Consider the following 24515-nt stretch of genomic DNA (forward strand, 5'->3'; position numbering starts at 1 on the left):
CAGTATTTTCATTTTTAGGCCTAAAACAGGTTTTCTAATTTTTGCTCCACCCTGCAGATCCAAACCTTTGACACAGCCATACCATATGAAATATATAAAGGGATATGGTCAGAAAATCCATGAAAGTCCAAGGACAAATTGTGTAATACAGGGGCGACTCCAAAACTTTTTGCAATTGGTGTTAAATAATAAAAATAAACAGTACCATCAAAATCTACATTTGTTATTTACCCTAAATGCTAAGTTTTATTAAAACCCCTTCAACAGTCACCACTGGAAGGTGCTTTTTTTTTTTTTTTAGAGACTGTGTAAGCAAAATGGAGATTACTGCTAAAGAATCCCATGAAAGGTTAGTAAATGCTTTAAGTTATCAAAGTATCATCAATTAGTTTTTACTGGTTCAATGAATTGAAACTTGGAAAAACCAATTCTGAAGATGAACCTCGCTAACGGAAGCCATCAACAGCTATCATGCCTGGAAAAAAAAAAAAAAAAAAAATTGAAAAAATTGAAACTTGGATATACAAACTGATCCAGAAACAAAGCAACGATCAACCATTTGGCTCTCAAACAAATAACACCTCCACCCAAGAAAATTTGTTGAGCCAGCAGTGTTTCCTAAAAAGCCCCTTTTTCTGCAGAAAAAGTGGATAGGAAGGGAGAAGGGATTGTGGTTTTAATTAAGAAACACATAAAATCCAAAGAAGTGAAGCCAGTCAACATCGCTGGACAGTGCAGTGTCGAGCCAGTTTGGTGTGACATAAGCATTGGGAGATCAAAATTGAGAGTAGGAGTGTGCTATAGGCCTAATGACTCTGATGAGTATAATAAGAAACTGTACAGGGAAATAGTGGGCCAGTAAATCAGAGACCCTTATAATGGGGGATTTTATATTCGCTGGAATTTGTGGGTTGGTCACTCACACACTAGCAAGGCTTTTGTGGATTTATTGGATGATTGTTTTCTACATCAGCATGTTCGGGAGGCAACTAGAGGCAGTAATACTCTTGATCTGATTATCAGTAGTGATTCTTCAAGCATCAAGAATCTGCAGAAAAAGGAACCACTAGGTGGCAATGATCACAGTGTGCTGAAGTGGGATTTATTCAAAGAGGTAACTACCATCAGGGGTAAAGGGAAGGGTTTTTGCTTTCGTAAAGGCGACTACGATGGTCTGAGACAGTATTTAAATTCTATACAGTGGGACCAACTGATGTTGTTACCAACAGCAAATTTAAAATGAGAAGCATTCAAAGAATTTATCTTGGAAGCTACTAGGCTTTACATACCAACTAAGAAATATTGTTCGGGTTTAGGCCTAAATGGATGTCAGATGAACTAATGAGACATACGGCAGAGAATAAAAATTCATGGGATACATATAAATTAACATGTGACACAGAAGCTTATGATAGATATAAGCTGGTCTGTAACCAAGTCACAAAGGAGATTAGGCAGGCAAAGGAAGATTATGAGAAATCCTTGGCAAAGGATGCAAAGAAAAACAGAAAAGAGTTCTTTATTTATGTAAACTCTAGAAGGATAGGGATGAATCACATTGGTCCACTGGATATTGATGGTTCAACTGTTGATGATCCTGCTCAGGTGGCTAACAAACTAAACGAGTATTTTGCATCTACATTCACACATGAGAAGTTATTCAGGAAGGGGAATGCCAGAGGTGAAGTAAACTCTGGCAGTGAGCTAGATGATTTTGTAATAACTGAGAGGAAAGTGGAGGAGAAATTGTTGAAGATAAACATAAAAAAAAGGCACCTGGGGTGGATGGGATCTATTCAGTTATATTAAAGGAGGCAGCAAAGAAAGTAAGCAAACCTTTGCCATAATTATGACAGCTTCTTTGGACTCAGGGGAGGTATCCATAGACTGGAGATGTGCAAATGTGACCCCAATTCACAAAGGAGAATCAAAGGCTGACACAAGTAATTATAGACCTGTGAATTTAACTTCAGTTCCGGGAAAATTAATTGAGGCACTGGTTAAAGAAGCACTGCAGAATCATCTAGACAAGACTTCAGTTATAGCTCGGACACAGCATGGTTTTGTTAAGGAAAAGCCTTGCCTGACCAATTTGATTGGATACTATGATGCAGTCACAAAAGAACTGGATGCAGGGAATAACTTTGATATTATATATTTGGATCTTAGAAAGGCTTTTGATACTGTTGCACATGGAAGACTGCTGCACAAATTGGAGCAGTGTGGCATTGGAGGCAAATTGCTGCTATGGATAAAGGGGTGGTTGAGGGGGACAAGACAGAGAGTCATAATCAATGGACACTGCTCATCGTGGACTAATGTTATTAGTGGAATCCCTCAGGGTTCAGTGTTGGATCCATTGTTGTTTTCTGTATTTATAAATGATATTGATGATGGTATATCAAGCTTAATGTCCAAGTTTGCAAACGATACAAAGGTTGGCAGAGTTGTTAAGGACACTACTGAGAGTATGCTGCTGCAACAGGATCTGGAAAGGTTGAGCAGATGGGCTGAGAAGTGGCAAATGAAGTTTAATATCGACAAATGTAAAGTACTACATATGGGAAACAGTAACCCAAGAGTAATGTATAAACTCTGTGGTACTACACTGACAGTGGTAGAGAATGAAAAGGACTTGGGGGTAATTGCAGGCAGATATGAAGTTTTCTGAGAGGGTAGACGGGCTGCAAGAGTAGCTGATGTTGTCTTGTCAATGATATACAGGAATTTTTCTAGCAGGGATAAGGAGGTGATTATTCCCTTGTATAAGGCAATGGTCAGGCCACACCTTGAGTACTGTATACAGGTCTGGAGGCCTCATTTCAAGAAGGATGTAGAGCTGCTGGAACGAGTACAGAGAAGGGCAACAAAATGAGTGAATGGAACAAAGGGTTGCTCTTACGAAGAAAGGCTTAAGTTTTGCAAATTACTGTGGCTGGCTAGGCACCGGCGAGGTGATCTGATAAAGGTGTGTAAAGACTTGAATGGTTTGAGGATGTTCAATGCTGATGGGATTCTTCTTCTTGCTCATAATCACCTGAGAGGGCATAAATTCAAACTGAGGAAAGACAGATGTAGGATAGATGTGCAGAAATTTGCCTTTAGCCAGTGGGTAGTTGGTTGGTGGAACAGACTTCCATCCCTTGTTGTGGAAGTTGATAGCCTAAATAAATTGAAGGCTCAGCTGGACAGGTATTTCGAACAAATGTAGGGGTGAAATGGGAGTGGTTTTTTTTTTGGCTGATGCTGCATAAGCTTGCTTTCTTGCATCATATGCCTCTATTAATGCTAATACTCATGATTACATAAAAAAATCAATAACCAGAAAACACCAACCTTGAAATACTTTTTAAAACAGAGAGCAAATGAGTACTTTTACCGAGAAAGAGCTTCAGTTCTGAAAATTGCAGCATGTGGAGATAGACTAGGCATCTGATAGAAGATTTTACTGAGGCGTTTAAGGCTACGAATGGATTGAGTAAGCTCAATGCTGATGGCATCCTTCCTATTGCTTAGACTATGCACATAATGGGACATTATTCAGACTGAGGAAGGTAGTGTGATTGCAGGATTATGTGCAGAAATCTGCATTTGGCAGCAGGTAGTTATGTTGAAAGAAACTTCCATCTGTTGTGGAAGTAGGTAGCTTGAAAAATTGAAAGATGATTGCAGGATAGATGTGCAGAAATTTGCCTTCAGTATCAGTAGATGATTGTTAGTACAAAAAATTCCAACTGTTATTGTAGAAGTGGATAGTTTGAATAAATTCAAGACATAACTAGACAAACCATTGGAAGGGGTTCTTTTTTTTTTGTATTTTTTTAGCTGAGAATGTATAAGCTTGCTTTCTTGCATCATTTGCCACTACTAATAATAAGTTTTTTTTTTCCTCTCTCTCTGTTTCAGGTGCACAAATGAATAACAGCTGATCTATGCTAATTAAATCACAAATTAGCTTCATTAAGAAGCATATATATATATATATAGGGTGGCCCATCAGTCAACAAGCACCAGTATGTTCCTAAGAATGTGTTGGGGCATTCTCCAGTTAAAGTAGTCCCAAATACATCCTTTGCACCTTGAGAGTAATAATAATATGAAGTTTAATTTTCTGCCATAGCCAAAGATAAGCAATCAGCATGTAGTCCAAGTTGTTTAATAGTTCTAATCTGAAGGTAGTATAGTAATATCCAACTTTTACATTAATTCACTTGAGAATACAAATTCACATTATAAAATTCAGGCCAGAGTGGATAGACTGGTAGAAGATCATATCTGAGAACAATAACACATAAGGAGAATAATACAAGAGTTATAGTATATCAGCTTTACATTTTTCTTAGTCACATAATTCTTATCAATCTTGAAGTCAGAATGCATTCAATAAATTTGTCCTTAGTGATTTAATGTGAGGATAGAACACAATAAAATTACTCTTCGAAATTTCACTTTGGTGGTTGGAGTGAACAAGCTATCCAGGAATCTAATTTAAAGATTTGAAGGCAAACAAATTATATACTGAGTTCTGTTCGTGTTCATTTTTGGACCAAAGGATGACTCACATTTATAGAAGTTTATCACATTTTCTTACACAGCTACTGAGTTATGCTGATAGCAATGTTACACACAAAAGGAAGGAGTGAAGACTGACTGCAAAACCAAATAAATTATGATTTAACTCTGAAAAAAAGTGGGGGAATACTGATGCAAATGGTACAGCAGATAGGATCCCACAATGCAATACTCCAGCAGAAGTAGCCCTCGTGAATCGTCCCTTGCTGAAGTTAAAGAATAGGTAGCATTCAGATAACACTAATAACGGCAAGGAGAAAGATTCATTTCCATCCTACAATAGGAATTTAAAAAGTGCAGCAGAACTGGATTGAGAGTTGAATACACTATCAATGTGTACAACTTGTATATTCTAAAACTTACATTATCAATAGTTTAAAGCATGATTGCATAAATTTTGCCTATAGAGCATAGTGAATGGAAGATGATTTTCATGCAAAGATACACTTATCTACAGACTTAAAAACAATTTTCCCAGCATTTTTCTAAGTAAGAAAATATTTCGATTGGCCAAATGTCTTCCTCTATATTGGGATTCATTTTTCATGTTATCATGTTGACATACAGAATGATAACATACAGTTATCATTCTGTATGTCAACAAGGAAGCCAAATGTAAGCTTTCTTTGGTGATGAATTCAATCTTTAGAATGTAATTTATTCAATGTCTTTAAGATAACATTTAATGACAACATTTTCCAAAAATAAAAATCTTTTGAGCGACTTCCTGCTAATTTTGCTTATGGTTTTAACTTCAACTTTATTCTCAAAATTAAATGATTTTACTGTTAAATAATTATCTGTAACCAGCAATGTTAATCCCATCTTTTAAGAATTTACTTTTCTATATGTTTTTTAAATGTTTTATTATGGTCACAAATGTTCCTTTCTTATGCATCACAAATAAAAAATTTCACCATCACCTACATACACAATGAAGTACTATAGTTCAATTTACTTACGTGTTATGAGAAGAGGCAATCCAATAATGTGTCAAAGGTCGGTTCATATCTTGATTGACTTGATCATGCCTTGTGTCCCATACCTCATTTTGTTTAGAAAATAAGAAATCTAAAAACTAAACATAGTCAGAATTGTAATTTTTAAATAATACTATAACAAAGTAGTATAAATAATTGCATTTTGGGATCTTTTTATATTCATTGTTCTATCACACACAAAAAACCAATTAGCATCAATTCCATTATTTATAGATTTTTTTTTTTTACCTAATTTCAATTCTTGATTAACACATACACACTTATTAAGGTATCTTCATTACTCTCAATTGGTCCATAAGTACTTATAATTATATATTAGTTAAATGAGTGAAACTTTTTTTTTTTCTTTTTATTGGAATTATTGCTCAACTAAAGCATATTTAATGCTTTTAAAGTCTAAAAAGTTAATCTTCAGTACTGACTACATCCCACTGTTTCACTAATTTAAACTGTTTCAAAAATTTTTCTTCTTTTGATGGAACCACTTTAAGCCATTCTGATTTCAGTATCTGAACTGAGATGCCTGTTTAAATCTTTTATCAATCAATGAACCAAAAACATGAAAGTTGTGTAGTAACAAATCTGAATTATTCATGGGGTGCCTGAATGGTTCCAGCACATATTTTGAAGCAGTGCCTAAATCGGGTTAATGGGTTGTAAGCATGCATTATCATGGAGCAGGGAAATTCCTTCTGTCACATGTCTCATCATTTGTTTAAGGCTGAGGTAGGTCAGAGTTTTGGCATATCATCCAAATTTAATACTGTCGGCAGGTTCTTTAAACTTCAAAAGCAAAGGACTACGGTGGTTGAAGCAAACAGAATGATTCTACTGCACACTAAAAATCTGCGATAGCAGTACGGAAATGATGACAAGACATCTCTTGTTATAATTTTAATAAAGAAACACCTGAAGTGTAAATACTGCATTACATTTCAGGTGCGTTAAATTATTAAATAAATTTCAGTGGTTGAAAATCTCTATACTGTACTCGAGAAGTATATACCAAAACTTCATTAGGTGTGCCAGTAGAAATTTGGAATTTGAAATTTGGTACAAAAGTCCCTATGAACATTTAAAATAAGATCTTGATCAGGTTTACTGTTGGTGGTGGTGGTGGACAATGCAATCTGAATTAAACTAAAATTTCCCCTGAGACCAACAAAACATTCTGAAATTTTGATGTCAATTTGATTTCACTTTTCTTTCTCGAAAAATATCCAAAACACTTATTTATATATAGTATGGGATCCTGTATCTAGAATTTTCCAAATACCATGTTTTTTTTTTGTTTTTTTTTTATTAATCATTTACATTATGTATCTGCCATTAATTTTACATTCTTGATTTAGCCTCTTGATATAGAAATGCTGTGGTCATTCAAGCCACTATAAAGATAAATTTCATAAAAAAAAGCAAAAAAAAAAAAAAAAAAAACACAATGACAGCAAAATGCAAAAAATATTAAGGAATTTCAATGAAACCTTAATATAAAAGACGATACCTGGAGTGCTGTAAAAGGCCTGGGACTAACATGATAAAGATACTTTAATTCATGGCTGCCACTGCATTTTTCTTTAATTCTGGCTGTCAACAAGTACATGCATTATTTTTTGATAATAAAGAACCCAATGCATACAGCTAAAGGATATCATGAGGAGAAGAAAATTGTTGTTAAGTTGCTTAAAGGCTTGGCTTGTCGAGAAGTGCAGTTGTATGAAGGGACAGTGGAATGGGGTATAATTGTCAATACTGAGTGCCTCGTATTGACAGTGATGCCCCAGTTATCTTCCAGACAATACAGTGAAATATGAATGAAAATCAAGATAATGAAAGACACTTCATCGGACCTACTGATTCCTAAAGTTGAAGTGATGACTGGAGCAGAGAGTGGCATCATTCCCAATAACTACTACCCACCACTGGATGAAAATAACAGAGTTACACATGTCCGTCTCCACAGATGGATGACGATATCGGGTAGGTGAAGATGATACTGAACATGCTGCATCAAGTGTGGCATAGGATAAAGTCACTTGTGTTCGAACCTTAGACAGAGGAGTCAGTTGCTATTCCCCAAGTGAGAAACCTTGCATTTTGCTGCATTAAAAGTAGCTATCACTTGTCTGATCTTCCTCAAAGCCTTCTAGTCATCATGAAGGAGCAGTCCTTGCACCAATCATTAACAACTCGCCCAATTTTTACATCATCTACAAATTTTGACATCACACCCTCCATCCCTTTGTCATTTTATGAAAATCAGGAAAAACAGTGGTCTAAGAAGCAATCCTTGGGGACAACACTTCTGATGTTTCACCAACCTGAAGGATATACATTAATCAAAATTCCCCTCTCCCTTCTGCTCTGCAGCCACCCTGCAATCCATCTTAGAATCTTTCCAGCAATCCCAACATTTTCCAGCTTATATAGCAATCTCTCATGAGGGACTGAGTCAGATGCAATGCTAAAATCCAAATAAACTAAAATCAAAACTGTTTCCTACATCCAGCTCATGAGCAACTGTGTCAAAATAGCTTACCAGGTTAGTTAAACATGATCTTCCCTTAACAAAGCCATGTAGCATGTCCTTCAGAATTTCAATTCTATCTAAATCTATCCTGGATTGCACTCTTAATCATTGCTTCCGAGAGGCAATATATGTCAGCACTTCTCCAATCCAAAGGAATCTCTCCCATCCAATGATGCCTTCATAATTAACTTTAATGATTCTAGGCACTCACCAGCCACCGTCCCCTTAAAATTACTGGACATATGCCATTCAACTCCTTTACTTGCCTTTAGGTTCATAAGGTTTTCTAACACACAATCATCTGTAATTTCTAAATCCCTAATTTCATACATCTCAGCCTCACTCGCACAGCCTCCCCTCACTACAAAAGGTCTTTCATCAGTAAAGATTGATGCAAAGTACCTATTCACTTCATTAGCAACATCAGCTAGGTTATCTAAGACTTTCCCCACACCCATTACACAAAGGGCCAATCTTACTCAATTTCTTCTTTCTATTCACATACAAGAAAAACTCCTTGTTCCCATTCTTTGCTATCTTGGCCAGTGCTCTCTTATACTCAGCCTTGGCTTCCTTAACCTTTTCTGTAGTACTATTACAAATAAACTTACAGCTGTTGTAGGCTTCAGTACTTTTCATTGCTGTTTAACTTTTCCATGCCATCTTTTGCTCTTCTGTTAGACTGACCAGCTCATAATCGACTAAGATCATAATCAAGTTTTTTTTTTTTAACTGTTATACATCTGTTATTGTATAGAAAAATTTCCAAAAGATCAACACTGTTGGTGAATTTTGTGTGGTAGGTTTATCCTGAAAATAGCAAATCACATGACTTTTTCTCTTCCTTCTCTAAACTTTCTGGCTCCCCTATGACAGCAGTTTTTGAATAGCAAACCTAATCACACATAGCCTACATTTTGTTTAAATCTGGGGATCTCATTTTAATAGTAATTAAAAATTAAATCACTGCACGTTGATAATTTTTCTTGCAACATCTATTTCGAATTACATACAAAAAAAATATTTAAATAAATAAAATAAAAACAAAACGGCAAGTTGAGAAGACAGAAGATACTTGTTGACATTAGACTTGAAATTCTGTAGATTATAATTTTTAGGAAATACATGTGAAGGGAAGGCTGTTTCACAACTGAAACAAAGAACAAATGAATCCAAACATGTCTTAGTTATTAACTAGGAAGTCAACATGTCGGTTTACGTATACACGTGTTTATTTATTCCACAATGTTGAGAACTATCATTTGTCAAACATTTTAAATGAACAACCCTTGTATGTGTTCCAGGTTTATTGCTCAGTTTACTATAATTTATTTTACTGCCTCATAAGACCTGGTATTAGTTGTGCAGATTTTAAAATTTGTCTATGCATATTCTAAAATCAGTGTTTTGTTTTGTATAGTTTTCCTAATTTTCCATTTTTATTCTGATCTGCTTGCATCAGCAGAAATGTACAAAACATTATGGCCCAATGGATCATCATAGTTGTGGTCCCCTGAAGAAGTCTGTTATGACGTTCCATTTTAGAGACGGGTTTGTGGTACGTTAATTTTCCTTCTTCCTTTCGAAGTTGACTCTGCTTTGGATTCAGATTAGGAAAATACTAAGGCTTAGAAAGCATTAGAAGAGCACTGGGTCAAGGGCTTTTTATCTGCTACTATGCAATAAAACTAAAATTCTGTTGCTAACATATGGGTTAAGCATCTCATCATTTAACGTACTTAGAATATTTGCACACTGAACTGTGCAACAGATGCCGAAACTTTTGCTGATCATTTTGAATGCCACTGCTGACAGAGTAGTGATGGCATTCAAAGTGATCAGGCAATCATTCCCCTCCTCGCATGTTCATCTTACAGTGAACACATGGGTAGGGGAAGAAAGTGGAAATTGTTTATAATCAGGAGCAGTTACGGTTGTTACTATTATTTATATAGTACATCAACATCTAAAGGCCAATGTGGCCTTAGATGTTGATGTGCTATATAAATAATACCTGTGTGCATGAATTCATGTGTGGATCTCCATGTTGTGCAGACTGAAAAACCCAGAATAATTCACAGGGAAAAATTATACTCCCTCCACTCCAGATCAGTTAACTAACTACAGCTCAGACTGAGAGACCTTTTAAGAATTCCTCCATTCTTAAATGGGATTCAGAACCAGATCTCTCTAAATGACTGAATCAGGTAAAGCCACTGAGAACTATTACAAAAGAATTACTCTGTGAAAAGGATGAAATAGTGCAAATAGTTGGTGGTGAAAGCAGCATTAGCATATGTAAATATCATTTTTTGTTTTGTGAAATGATGCCTGTGTAATGAAAAGATGAATAATTTTTTTATTGTTTTGTATTTTTAACATGTTATATACCAAAAAAATAAGTGAAAGCAATAAAAATAAATTGTTTATTTTGCTAGTTTCATCTAAATGACAATTTCACAAAATACTGAATGCAATATAATAGATAAAGAAGCAAAAAATTATTACAGAACAGAATAAAATTCCGTAACTTATAAAAGTGAGGATAAACATGCTAAAATTTTATGGCTGCAAGCAATGAAAAAACTATTAATATGACAACTATGGATTGCCATTAGTAAACAGCTAAGTACAATGATTATTTCTTTAACAATCATTTAAAACTAATCTATCTGACATTAATAATGCTAAACTAATGTTTATGCATTATTGTGTCCGAATGTTTAACACCATACTTGTAGCATCAGCTGCTTGGGAGTAAATTAAGATAATCAGTTAACTGTACATAATAACAATAAATATAAATTAGTTTTCTGCATTCCTCTCCTAAAATAAAAAAAAATAATACCTTTAAATTTTTTTTTTTGCTGAAAATGTTTCTAATTACAGACATAAATTAAAAATCACCCTCAATATATATGTGCATGAAACTTCACATTCTTTCCATTTTATACATATTACAACATAAAAAATAATAAATCCTTCTTTTTCCTTTTTTTAAGTCCATGGATTCTTTATACAGTCAAATCAAATAAAAATATATACATACATACAGACATGAATTTAGACTATTTACATTGTCCTATTTTAATTGTCAATGTTTGGTTTATTATTGTCTCACAAAGGTATAACTGATCTTTTCTCTGGTTATGATTCCTTAGGTTATAACCACTATTAAGCCTTGTTTACACAAGTATAATAGACAGGCAAGTTGAGTCACTGGAGTGAGCATATTAGCTTGCAGTAACTGGATCTACATTTTAGTACCATCTAGTAAGCAAGCAGAGTAATGAATTCCAAAAGTGAGTCAAGTAAACAGAATAGAAAGACATTCTATTTACTTGCCTGCTTGCTTCTTTACACCACATGATTTTCTAACAACCATCTACTAAACACGTGTGAACACATTCTTGTAGCATTTCTAATTCAGTACTTGTGGCTCATAACGTCAGTGATTTTAATGATGCTTAAAAAATATATAAAGTGGAGCAAGGACACTAATGTGAAGTTTGTGGAACTGTATAGAGAACAAATGTTTAGAAAAGGTAAGCATCAAACAGTATCATACATTATCATCATACAGTATCAAATGAGAAATCAAAGCAAGCATAGGGAAGTGGAATTGATAAAGATTGTTCCAAAAATGGCAATTACTATCACACGGTTATAGAATTCTGTAACTGTTTCAGAGGCAAGGTACAATAATGTTATTTGCTTAAGTAATATCTGAAACATATTTTCATTTATATAACTTCTTTTAAACTGGGTGAGCAGGAACGGGATATGGAATCTTAACTAGTCTTAAAATCTTCCCTAGAACCAACAAAACCTACTGAATATAATGAAAATTTGGTGGCAATCTGATATTTCCTTCTTGAGGAATGATAGAACACCTGAAGTTACAGAAGTTTCTGTGGAGGCACCTCTCAAATCAGAATTGATCCTGCAACCTTGCCAGAGACTGAAAGTTTGGTGTTAATCTGACATCTTCTTGTCAAGTAATGGTTAAACATTTGAAACATACTGCTATTTCTGTATAAAGGTAACTTGAAATTTTATGGGGATGTGGGGTTGCCAATTTTCTGCTGGTTCAATATTAATGATGGTTTGACACATCTTTAAGATGAACAAAATTTCATTGAAATCTGCCCACTGGGAGTCAAGCTGTTATATGTGTATAGGCAGGCAAATGGATGAACACTGTGAAACTAGTAGATAAAGGTGGTTTCTAGAGTGAAGTCAGTAACTACAGACCATAAGTCTGACTTCAGTGATAGGGAAAATCTCAGAGGCAATGATTAAGATCCAGGGGAATTTAGATAGAAATGGCATTCTGAAGGACATAAACATGGTTTTGTTTAGAGAAAATCACGTTTAACTAACTTGGTGAGCTATTTTGAACACAGTTCATCATGAGCTGGATGTAGGAAACAAATTCAACAAAATTTATTTGGATTTTAGCAATGCATCTGACTCAGTCCCTCACGAAAGGCTGTTGTTGTATAAGTTGGAATATGTTGTGATTACTGTAGAAAGATTCTAAGGTGAGCTGCATGGTGGCTGTGGGGCAAAAGGCAGTGGGTTTTTGATTAATGGATATTCTTCAGATTGGTGTAACGTTGGAAGTGGGGTCCCTAAAGGATCGGTTTTTGGGCAACTGCAATTTCTGATTTTCATAAATAACAATGACAAAGGGATAAAGAATATGATGTGAAAATTTACAGACAACATAAAGATTGGGAGAGTCATTAATGATCAGTGCCAAGCAGCATTCATACAGCATTATTTTAACAGGCTTCAAGAATGATCAGAAAAGTGGCAGCTATGTTTTAATGCAACAAAATACAAAGTCTTGCACTTGGGAAATAGAAACCCTAAAATTACTTATACACTTAGTGGGGTTGAATGGAAATTAATAAAGGGATCTGGGAGTTACAATATTGGCTTGGCTTGGTTTGGTTTGGATTTTATTGGCGCATTAGCAACTAAGGCTATAATGCGCCAAGACCAGGTAATATATAAAAATTTAAGCTCTCAGTGACCTAATTAGTTAGGCCACCATGTCAAGATATATAATAACAAATATATAAAAAATAAATCAATAAAGAAATAACAATAACATATAAATTTTAAATACAAGTAAAAACGTTTATTGATTTAAAATAGCTAAAAACAGCAGACACATTGTCATTGTCGGATAAAATCTGACTGAGTGTATAAGGCTCAGTCAGATGGTTAAAAGCGGTAAAACGTATATTGCTAAAAACTGGACAGTCAGTTAAAATGTGTCTGAGGGATAAAATTGTGCCACAGGACTCACACAAAGGAGGATCATCAGCCCTCAGCAAATATGAATGAGTCAAATGACTATGTCCTATGCGGGTCCGGGCAAAAACAACTTCCTCCTTACGATTCCTGCGCAGACTAGACTGCCACGGTTCAATTACAGGCTTTATACGATATAATTTATTCATAGTCTGTCTATTCCACGAATCCTGTCATTGCGAGTATATCTTTTGGTGTATTATTTGCCTGTAGTTTGTATGGACTGACAGGCAGTGATTATTACTGGGAATTGCTGATTTGGCTGCGGTGTCAGTCAAATCATTTCCCCTAATCCCAATGTGGCTGGGAATCCAGCAGAAGCGGATATCATATTTACGTTCATGGAGAAAGTGAATCTTCTGCTGAATGCAAGACTGAACTGGATGAGAATTATATCTCACAGTTATTAAAGCCTGTAAGATGCTGAGAGAGTCGGAATATAAAATGAACCATTGATACTGGCATTTACTAATGTGATCCAAGGCTAACTCTAGAGCATGCAGCTCTGCAGTAAAAATGCTGCATTCGGGGAGAATCTGCTGTGATATGGTGGTGTCCGGAAAGACAGCAGCAGATCCTACATATGATTCCGACTTCGAGCCGTCTATGTAAACTGGCGCAAAGTCAGAATGTTCAGCTCAGTGTGCTGAATAAAGCTGCAGGTAGACAGATGATGGAGTGTCCGACTTTCTCCAATTTCTAAGGGACAAGTCACATGCTGGAACATGAGCATGCCAGGGTGGAAGGGGTTGCTTTGCTGTTAAGGCAACCCTGTCTACTTTGATCCTAAGTTCTTTGAGTAGCTCTTGGATACGAATACCGAAAGGACAATCGGCAGTCTTACGGGTGTTGTACAAATTTTCCCATCGTGGCTCAAAAACAAATGGCCACATAGGATGGTCTGGCAGGGATTTCAGTTTAAAAGCGTACTTTAGAGACAACTGCTTACATCGAAGCAATAACGGTGGTTCGTTTGCTTCATAAGCTCTGGACAGGAAATGTTCGATATGCTCCAATAGTGATGCGGAGAGCCTGATGATGGACAGGATCCAGCCATCGAAGTACACTGTCTCTGGACGAATTGTATACCAGGGACCCGTAATCTAATCTGCATGGTAAATGCGTAGTAGGGTGCATCAGTCTGCACCCCAAGATGTAGAGGAGAGAGAGAGAGCGCAGAATATTCAGGCCTCTTGTGCACTTTGTGCGGAGTTGACGGATGTGATCCAGAAAGGTCAGTTTTTATCAAATACAAGTCCCAAGAATTTTGTCTGCTGCTGCTACTGGAATAGCATTTTGTCTGAGCCTTAATTCAGGTTCAGGATGAAGATTACGCTTACGACAAAAGTGTATGCAAACGGTCTTCTGTGTTTAGGAACCTGAATCCATTAGATAGAGCCCAGGAATTTAGGTGATCAACGGCTTTTAGCAGTTGTCTTTCTATAACCCTCATGTTGCATGACTGACAAAATATGCTAAAGTCATCAACATAGAGGGCACTCTTTACAGTTGGAGGAAGTTGTTCGGTGATGGAATTTACTTTGATGGCGAAAAGCGTGACACTTAATACTAATCCTTGTGGTACTCCCTCCTCATGACAGAAGGGACAAAAGAGTGAGGATCCCACACAAACTTGGAAAGATCAATTGGCTAAAAAGTTTTTAATAAAAATGGGGAGATGCCCTCTAAGACCAAGGCTATGGAAATCTTATAAGATGCCAAATCTCCAAGTTGTGTCATACGCTTTCTCCATGTCAAAGAATACAGACACCAAATGTTCACCTTTTAGGAAAGCATCCCGGATGGATGTTTCCAATCTAATAAGATGGTCCAGAGTGAACCGGTTCCGTTGGAAGCCGCACTGGATGTTAGAGAGAAGGTCATTTGATCCTAAATGCCACATTAAACGAAAGTCAACCATTCTCTCTGGGATTTTGCACAGACAGCTAGTCAGAGCAATAGGACGATAATTAGTAGTGACTTTTGGATCCTTTTCTGGCTTAGCAAAGACAAGAACGATTGCTTTGCGCCAGGAATCCGGAAACTGCCCTTCGATAAAGATTCTGTTATATAGAAGGAGCAGGTGATCCATAGATTTTGGTGAAAGATACTTAATCATTTCATAATGGATGCCATCTGGTCCAACAGCACTTGCCTTGGAAAGAGTGAGGGCTCTTTTCAATTCCTGTATAGTGAATGCCCTGTTGTAGGGATAAAGGCTCTTAGACTTAAAATTAAGTGCCTGTTTTTCGATTTTATGTTTCGGGACCAGCAACTCTGGGGAATACGAAGATGTCGCAGAGATGTTAGAAAATGTTTCCCCAAGAGAATTGGCTATTGCAGTTGGATCTGCAATAATGCATCCATTATAATCTAGGATTGAAGAATTGTGGGGTGAATATATTCCCTTCATTTTCCGGATTTTGTCCCAGACCAACTTAGTACTAGTGGACTGAGTAATTGATGAAGTAAAACGGATCCACAATTCCTTTTGACTCTGACGGCAGGTGTAGCATGCTTTGGCTCGTGCGCGTTTAAAGGCTATAAGGTTGGCCGTGGTGGGGTATCGTCCGAATATCCCCCAGGCTTTGTTTTGTGCCTTTTTTGTTGCTGTGCATTGTGAATTCCACCATGGTTTGGGAAATAGTGGAAACCAGGCAGATGTTTTTGGGATGGCATTCGCAGCTGCTTGGACAATAATTTCTGTGATGTACGTTACTGCATCATTGATAGGCTCCTGACTGACAGTACTGAGGTCAAAATTTGCCTGATGTTGGAAGGCAGTCCAGTCAGCCTGATCAGTCTTCCACCGTGGTAACTTGAAAGGAACACACGGTCTCCCACTGTGTAACGAGGTTATCACAGGGAAGTGATCACTTCTGTATGAGTTCTTCTCCACTTCCCAAGTGAGTGAAGGGGAGCAGATAGAGATCAATGACAGAAAACGTACGGGTAGGCATGTGGAAGAAGGTGTTTGTTCCAGTATTTAGAAGGGAAAGGCCATTGTCATTTAGCATATGCTCTATGACTCGTCCCCTTCTATTGATGTTAGCACTACCCAACAGGGTGTTATGTCCATTAAAATCCCCGAGAAGTAAGAAAGGGGGTGGCAACTGCGTTAAGAGATCAAGGTCTTCCTGGGAGATGTCAGTCCCAGGTGGCAAATAAATAGAGCACACGGTTAATAAAAATTCCACTGAAAGGCGAATTGCAACAGCCTCTATGCTGGTTGTAAGCAGCGAGGCCTGAACTGGGGGTCTGGTTGCCCACAAGGATAGCCACTCCTCCATGAGTAGGACCATCCACAATTCTATCCTTATGAAAAATTGTGATGTTATGCATGGTGGGGTCATCATTTGCCTTTAGATAAGTCTCCTGCAAGCAAAAGCAAACTGGCTCGTGCTTTTGCAGGAGGGCCTTGATGTCATCAGTATTTCGCCGAATCCACGACAATTCCATTATAGGAATTTAGCCATTATTTTGGCTTGGTGGATCCATCAGGCAGCTTCCGAGGTGCTGAGGGCTTACTTTTGTCAGTCTTGGATTTATCGTTTTTGGGGAAATGTGGATGCTGTCCCGTGTCCATTTCTTCCTCCGCAAAGAGTTCCAAGACTGATTCCTCCGGTACCTCCTTATTCTCTACATCCATTGTTTCTGGTATTACAGGTGACTCTTCCGAACTTTTTAGCTTTTCTTTACCACTTGGTTTTGGTAGTAGTGGAGCACTAGGCGGTACGGATATAGGAGTGGCAGCCGATTGTGTTTTTTTGGTGGGTTTTTGTGAACTCAATAAATAGCGTGCAATCGGAGTGAATGACTCTCTTGGTGGTATAGTCATCTCAGTTTGTGTACTAATGGTGCACTTAGCAGAAACCTTCTGGGCATATGAAGGTTTCCCGCTATTTATTGGTTGGATATGTTTTCTGGCCTCTGGGTAGGAGATAGTCAGATCTGTTTTCAGTTTTTGGATTTCTTTTTCATCCTTCCACCGCTGGCATGCTCTAAAGTAAGCGGGGGTTCTCTCCCTGGCAATTGACACAGATCGGTTTTGAAGCTGAACATTCCTTTCTCTTGTGGTCTTTAACACCACGTCGAGCACAGGCAGGGTTACCATGACAAGATGTTTGTGAGTGGCCGTATTTTTGGCATCTAAAACACCTCAGTGGGTTTGGGATATAAATCCTCACTGGGCAGTTTAGATAGCCTGCCTTGATGGAACTTGGAGGCCGTGGGGTATTGAACGTGAGGATAAGAACTCAGGTAAGGACAAGATTCCTATCCTTTCGTATCGATATTCTCTTGACAGCTGTCACTCCTTGGTCTTTCAATTCAGAGCAGATTTCTTCTTCGGAGACATGAAGAAGGTCCCACTCTGATATAACACCTCGTGAAGAATTCAGAGTTTTGTGGGGGGTTACCGTGATAGGTATTCCCCCTATGGATGTAGACTTTATGATTTTTGCCATTTGTTTTGTGGTAGAAGCTTCAACCAAAAGGTCGCCAGAATGCAGTCTTTTTACAGATTTAGGTGACCCTGCCAATCCTTCTAAGAACCACCCGCCCATTGATTCCAGTCGGGCCGGTCCGGGACGACCCGTCTTGTCGAAGCAGGGGCCAAAGTGGTGTATTAAGGCTGTGCCCCTCAACCACCAGGATTTCCCTTTCCGGTTTCCACGGGTCGCGCTGCACACGCCAGATTCCAATGATGTAACCATGGAACTAAGGTATGGGCGTTAGATCCCAGTGATGCTAATCTGGAAAACCAGCAGCATCACTGGGAGGTCCCCCTCACCACGTACAGGTGCCCACGTCGAGGGGAGAATATTGGCAGTTATGAAGTTTTCTGAGCAATGTAAACAGGCAGCCACGAAAGCCTATGGTGTCCTATCCATGATTTATCGAAAAATGCCTTGTAAAGATAAAGAGGTCATAATCCCACTGTATAAGCCAACTTTAGGACCACATTTGAAATACTGTGTCCAAGTATGGAGACCTCGTATGAAAAAAGACAAAGCTTCTTGAAAGGGTCCAAAGATGTGCAACTTGCATAGTGAGATTGACAAAACGGCAATGGTACGACAAAATGTTTCGATTATGTGGGCTACAGAGCTCAGCAACCAAGAATCTTCGGTGTTCTCTCCATAAAATTTTGCCATTATGAAGTAGCCAGGTGGGGAAGTGTAATACTTCAGAATATTATAAAATTTTCTGTTATTTATAAATGTGACTTAAGCAATCCAGAGCAACAATTAATTTAACATAAGTTCCTGTCGCATTGACCTCAATCGCATAGTATGTTCAAATTAATATTGATCAAGATCAGTGAGCAATACCATGAGAATCGCTTAAATTTTAGCCAGGCAGTCAGTTAAATTCACTGAGCGGTGCACCCATTCGATAGGTCCTTGGGAGAACACTGATCATAGAGTGGAATCTGATTGAGGTTTATAAGGCTCTGAGAGGGGTTAGTAAAATGAATGAAGGTGGAATTTTCAGAGTTATAAGGAATTCCAGAACAAGGAGCTGTAAATTCAAATTACAGAGGAAGAGGTTAGACTAGACTGGAGGAAATTTTCTTTTAGCTAGCAAGTCACTGATTACTGGAGCAAGCTGCCTCCACAGGTAGTTGAGGCTCAGTTTGAAGAAATTCAGAGGTCAACTGGATAGCTACCTCCATGAGGAGGTAAGGGGGTTTCCTTGCATTATATGGCTAATAGTAATCCTAATAGCAAGCACTTTATGCTTTACAAATGCATCTAATATTTAAAAAAAAAGAATATATGAATTTAAAAACACGTATAAATGAAAATTTTAGTGATTAAAAGTCAATTTGGATCCGATTGAATAAAAATATTTGAAATAATTCTCAAAAAATAACAAATATATAGTAGCAATCATTTGGAATGTACCTAGCACAGAAGTTCCCAAAGTGTGGGGTATGTGCCTCTGGAGGGGCACACTTGGGTGCACTTTAACAAAATATGGACTGATCATCCTACTAATCAAAGCATGAAATGTATTTTATTTCAGTATTTCAGATTAAATGTATTGAACTATATATTAATTTATAAAAATATGTACACTCAGCTTAATTTGGTCAAATCTGCTTATTTTCATTTCTGGAAGGGGTGTGAAATTTATGAAAAATTGGAGCAAGGTATAAAAGTTTAATTGTTACTATCCAAAATGTTCACAAGAAAAATCAATTAACTACTAACCTTAACTGACTGAATCGATCATAACCTCTCAATTAGGTCCATTACAAGAAATTAATCATTCGAAAGATATGAGTATAATCAAATGAATTGATTATGCTCATTGGAGGTTAGTAACTACTAATTATTCAAATCATGTGTACACTCAATGATTATACTCATATTATTCAATTCCATTCAACTATTCAAATCAGCCATCCATCTTAAAAAAAAATAAAAAAATAATCAATTAATATAAATTGGCATTCTTCCAAGAGGTGAGACATGCAATATAGTTCACCACTGCAGCACACCTAATAAATTGATACCAGGAAACATAAAAGACTGGCCTTTACTAATAGACAGTGCAATTCTATTTACTAGCCAGTAGACCTAGACCTTCCAGTGAGAGGTGTTGTGGCATCTCTCTCTCTCTCTCTCTCTCTCTCTCTCTCTCTCTCTCTCTCTCTCTCTCTCTCTCTCTCTCTCTCTCTCTCACACACACACACACACACACACACACAATATGACACCCTTGAACTATCACTTTTTGTGCCCTTCCCTCCTCGAAGCAACATTCACATCCATTTGTTTGTAATGTTACTGTGGCAGTGACAGCCTGATTAGCCGAATCTGACCAGGATTTCTTTGTGAAGGTCTTTGATACACTGGGAAACCAGTGCATCAAATCATCTCTGTTTTGGGAAATGTGCCCAAAACAGAGATGATTATATAGAAGTGTAATGTTACTATGTTGTTGTTATTGTTATTTGGTTTTCAGGAGCATTAGCAACTAAGGCCATATTGCTCCGGGGATATGCGGTGGTCATTCCCTGACCTTTCCGCATCCTCCGTATTTGGTGGTGACGGGCTCGAACTCCGGTCTAATCAAGAAGCGTGTGCTATGCACTACTGCTCCTTCCCACCTGGCTACAGAGGCGCCCGTAATGTTACTATGTTTGTACATATTATATGCAAGCAATTATTACCTCTGTGGCAATAAATGCTGTGTTACAGTACCCTTGCATACCTTAGTTTTAGAACAATCCTCACAATTCAAGGCAGAATTAGACAAACATTTGGAGCAAATGGAAAGGAGTTTTTTTTTTTTTTTTTTGGCTGATGCTGTATAAGCTTGCTAATGCTAATTTATAATTCTGCAAAAACTGAAACTCAAACAAAAACCTTTTCATTGAGCAATAATGATTTAAGACAGCAAGCTGGGTTCTTTTTTTTTGTACAAGGTTCATCATAAAGTATGAAAATTATTTTTTGACTTTAATCAATGTTATATGCATATTGCATATTTTTTAATCTCAATTATTATTGTCAGAAGGTAAATGTATTATGTGCAACTGAGTTTAACAAGAATTTTAAGCCTAATGTACAAAGATTCAATGCATGACTTCAGTAGAAATAATGAGTTGGAGTAGATTTAGGAAAGCATGCTTAGGAAAATATATATTCTATAAATTAGTTGTTTTTGTTTCTACATATTCTTGATCAAAATTGTATATTTATTTGGTGTGTTTTTATTATAAAATATATATCAGAGGAGAGAATGTAGGAAAATGCTCACAGTAAGAGGGAAGCTGGAGAGAGATACCAACCTCTGGAACTAAAAAATATGGTTCTTGGGCATCTCTAAGTGGATCCTGAAGATAATCTCTCATGAATTTGCTTACTTGTCTTTCATCATCTGCCAAAGCATCCTATTAGGGGGAAAGAAAAAGAAAAAAGCATTTTAAGAGATTGCATCTTTTAAATACTAATGATACTAAGAGTAGGAGACCGGCAGAATTACTTAACAAGTACAGGTCACTGTTGAACAAAAGCCGAGAATTAGCGTTGAATTTGAAAGTGTCTGCAATTCTGCCCAGATACGATAGGAGGGAGTATATGATGAGAGCCTTGTCAATCAATTCGGCCCTGGAAAGATTGTGCAAGGCTCAAGGGGTAGAATTTTTTTCAGCCTGGACTGTACTTGTTAACAGGAGAGATTGCTCATACACGGATGGGATACACTTAAATAGAAAGGGTGCAAGAATATTTGCTGATGCTATCGAGGCAGTGTTAGGTGGGTCGGAAAACTGCTAGCCTGGGGGAAGACAAAGACCAATAGATTGACAGTAACCACTGGCAGAGGTGAAAGAGATTCTTGCACTGCTTCTATTAGAATGAGCAGAAGCCTGAAAAACAAGATGCATGATATTTCAGAGACTGCTGGGAGCCATTGCGGTACAAGTAAACACATGGGTTGTGTTAGGGTAGCTAAGAATAGAAACAGGTGCAGGTATACTTGCGTGTACACCAATGCTAGGAGTTTAGTAAATAAATTTGATGAATTTGAGGTATTGCTCAAAACATCAAAGGCAGATATTGTGGGGATATCAGAGACGTGGTGTCACACAGATATAAGGGATGCAGAACTGGAATTTGGGGAGTACAACGTCTACAGAAAGGACAGACAGGATAGGAAGGGGGGAGGGGTTATGCTATTAGTTAAGAAACACATAAAAACCAAGGAAGTGAAGCCAAAACTGTACAGGGAAATAGAGTGGGCCAGTAAATCAGAGAGTCTTATAATGGGAGATTTTAATTTCCCAGATATTGACTGGAATTTGGGAGCTGGTCAATCATACACTAGCAGGGCTTTTGTGGATTTATTGGATGATTGTTTTCTACATCAGCATGTTTGGGAGGCAACTAGAGGGAGTAATACTCTTGATTTGATTATCAGCAGTGATTCTTCATGCATTAAGAATCTGCAGATAAATGAACCACTAGGTGGCAGTGATCACAGTGTACTGAAGTGGGATTTACTCAAAGAGGTAACTACCATTAGGGGTAAAGGGAAGGGTTATTGCTTCCGTAAAGGCAACTACGATGGACTGAGAGAGTATTTAAATTCTATACAGTGGGACCAACTGATGATGTTACCAACAGCAAATTCAAAATGGGAAGCATTCAAAGAACTTATCTTGGAAGCTACTAGGCTTTACATACCAAGTAAGAAATATTGTTCAAGGTTTAGGCCAAAATGGATGTCAGATGAATTAATGAGGCATATGGCAGAGAAGAAAAATGCATGGGATACTTACAAATTAACACATGACACAGAAGCCTATGACAGATACAAGTTGATATGCAACCAAGTTACAAAGGAGGTTAGGCAGGCGAAGGCAGATTACGAGAAATCCTTGGCAAGGGATGCAAAGAAAAACAGCAAAGAGTTCTTTACTTATGTAAACTCTAGAAGGAAGGGGATGAATCAGATTGGTCCACTTGATATTGATGGGTCAACTGTTGATGATCCTGCTCAGGTAGCTAACAAACTAAATGAATATTTTGCATCGACATTCACACATGAGGAGTTATTCAGCGAGGGGAATGCCAGAGGTGTATTCAACTCTAGCAGTAAGCTACAGAATCTTGAAATAACTGGGAGTAAAGTGGAGGAGAAATTGTTGAAGATAAACACAAGAAAGGCATCCGGGGTGGATGGGATCTATCCAGTTATATTAAAGGAGGCAGCAAAGGAAGTAAGCAAACCCTTAGCCATAATTATGAGAGCTTCCTTGGACTCAGGGGAGGTACCCATAGACTGGAAATGTGCAAATGTGACCCCAATTCACAAAGGAGGATCAAAGGCTGACACACAAGTAATTATAGACCTGTGAGCTTAACTTCTGTTCCAGAAAAATTAATGGCGGCACTGGTTAAAGAAGCACTGCAGGATCATTTAGACAAGACTTCAGTTATAGCTCGACACAGCATGGTTTTGTTAAGGGGAAGTCTTGCCTGACCAATTTGATTGGATACTATGATGCAGTCACAAAAGAACTGGATGCAGGGAATAACTTTGATATTATATACTTGGATCTTAGAAAGGCTTTTGATAGTGTTGCACATGGAAGACTGCTGCACAAATTGGAGCAGTGTGACATTGGAGGCAAATTGCTGCTATGGATAAAGGGGTGGTTGAGGGGGAGAAGACAGAGAGTGGTAATCAATGGACACTGCTCATCGTGGACTAATGTTATTAGTGGAGTCCCTCAGGGCTCAGTGTTGGGTCCATTATTGTTTTCTGTATTTATAAATGATATTAATGATGGTATATCAAGCTTAATGTCCAAGTTTGCAGACGATACAAAGGTTGGCAGGGTTGTCAAGGACACTACTGACACTATGCTGCTGCAACAGGATCTGGAAAGGTTGAGCAGATGGGCTGAGAGGTGGCAAATGAAGTTTAACATTGACAAATGTAAAGTACTACACATGGGAAACAGCAACCCCAGAGCAACGTATCAACTCTGTGGTACTACACTGACAGTGGTAGAGAATGAAAGGGACTTCGGGGTGGTTGTGCAGGCAGATATGAAGTTCTCTGAGCAGTGCAGATGGGCTGCAAGAGTAGCTCATGGAGTATTGTCAATGATATACAGGAATTTTTCCAGCAGGGATAAGGAGGTGATTATTCCCTTGTATAAGGCAATGGTCAGGCCACACCTAGAGTACTGTATACAGTTCTGGAGGCCTCATTTCAAGAAGGATGTAGAGCTGCTGGAACGAGTACAGAGAAGGGCAACAAAATTAGTAAATGGAACAAAGGGGTGCTCTTACAAAGAAAGGCTTAAGTTTTGCAAATTACAGTGTCTGGAGACTAGGCACCAGCGATGTGATCTGATAGAGGTGTATAAAGCCTTGAATGGTTTGAGCATGCTCAATGCTGATGGGATTCTTCCTCTAGCTCAGAATAATCACCTGAGAGGGCATAAATTCAAATTGAGGAAAGACAGATGTAGGATAGACGTGCGGAAATTTGCCTTTAGCCAGCGGGTGGTTGGTTGGTGGAACAGACTTCCATCCCTTGTCGTGGAAGTTGATAGCCTA

General features: G+C 37.8%; 1 protein-coding gene across 1 annotated transcript in view; it reads right to left on the bottom strand.

Moving 5' to 3' along the window:
• sl (small wing phospholipase C gamma 1) overlaps nucleotides 1-24515 on the bottom strand; it is a 602812-nt gene that overhangs the window by 397503 nt on the left and 180794 nt on the right. The window contains exons 7-8 of the mRNA XM_090377657.1: nucleotides 21202-21334; nucleotides 5535-5643 (exon numbers count right to left, since the gene is read on the bottom strand). Coding sequence (XP_090233783.1) covers nucleotides 5535-5643; nucleotides 21202-21334 — 242 coding nt within the window. The remainder of the gene's footprint in view (nucleotides 1-5534; nucleotides 5644-21201; nucleotides 21335-24515) is intronic.

Source organism: Mastigoproctus giganteus, chromosome 7 (genome assembly GCF_048544385.1).
Source record: "Mastigoproctus giganteus isolate SK-2022 chromosome 7, ASM4854438v1, whole genome shotgun sequence".
Lineage (NCBI taxonomy): Eukaryota > Metazoa > Arthropoda > Arachnida > Uropygi > Thelyphonidae > Mastigoproctus > Mastigoproctus giganteus.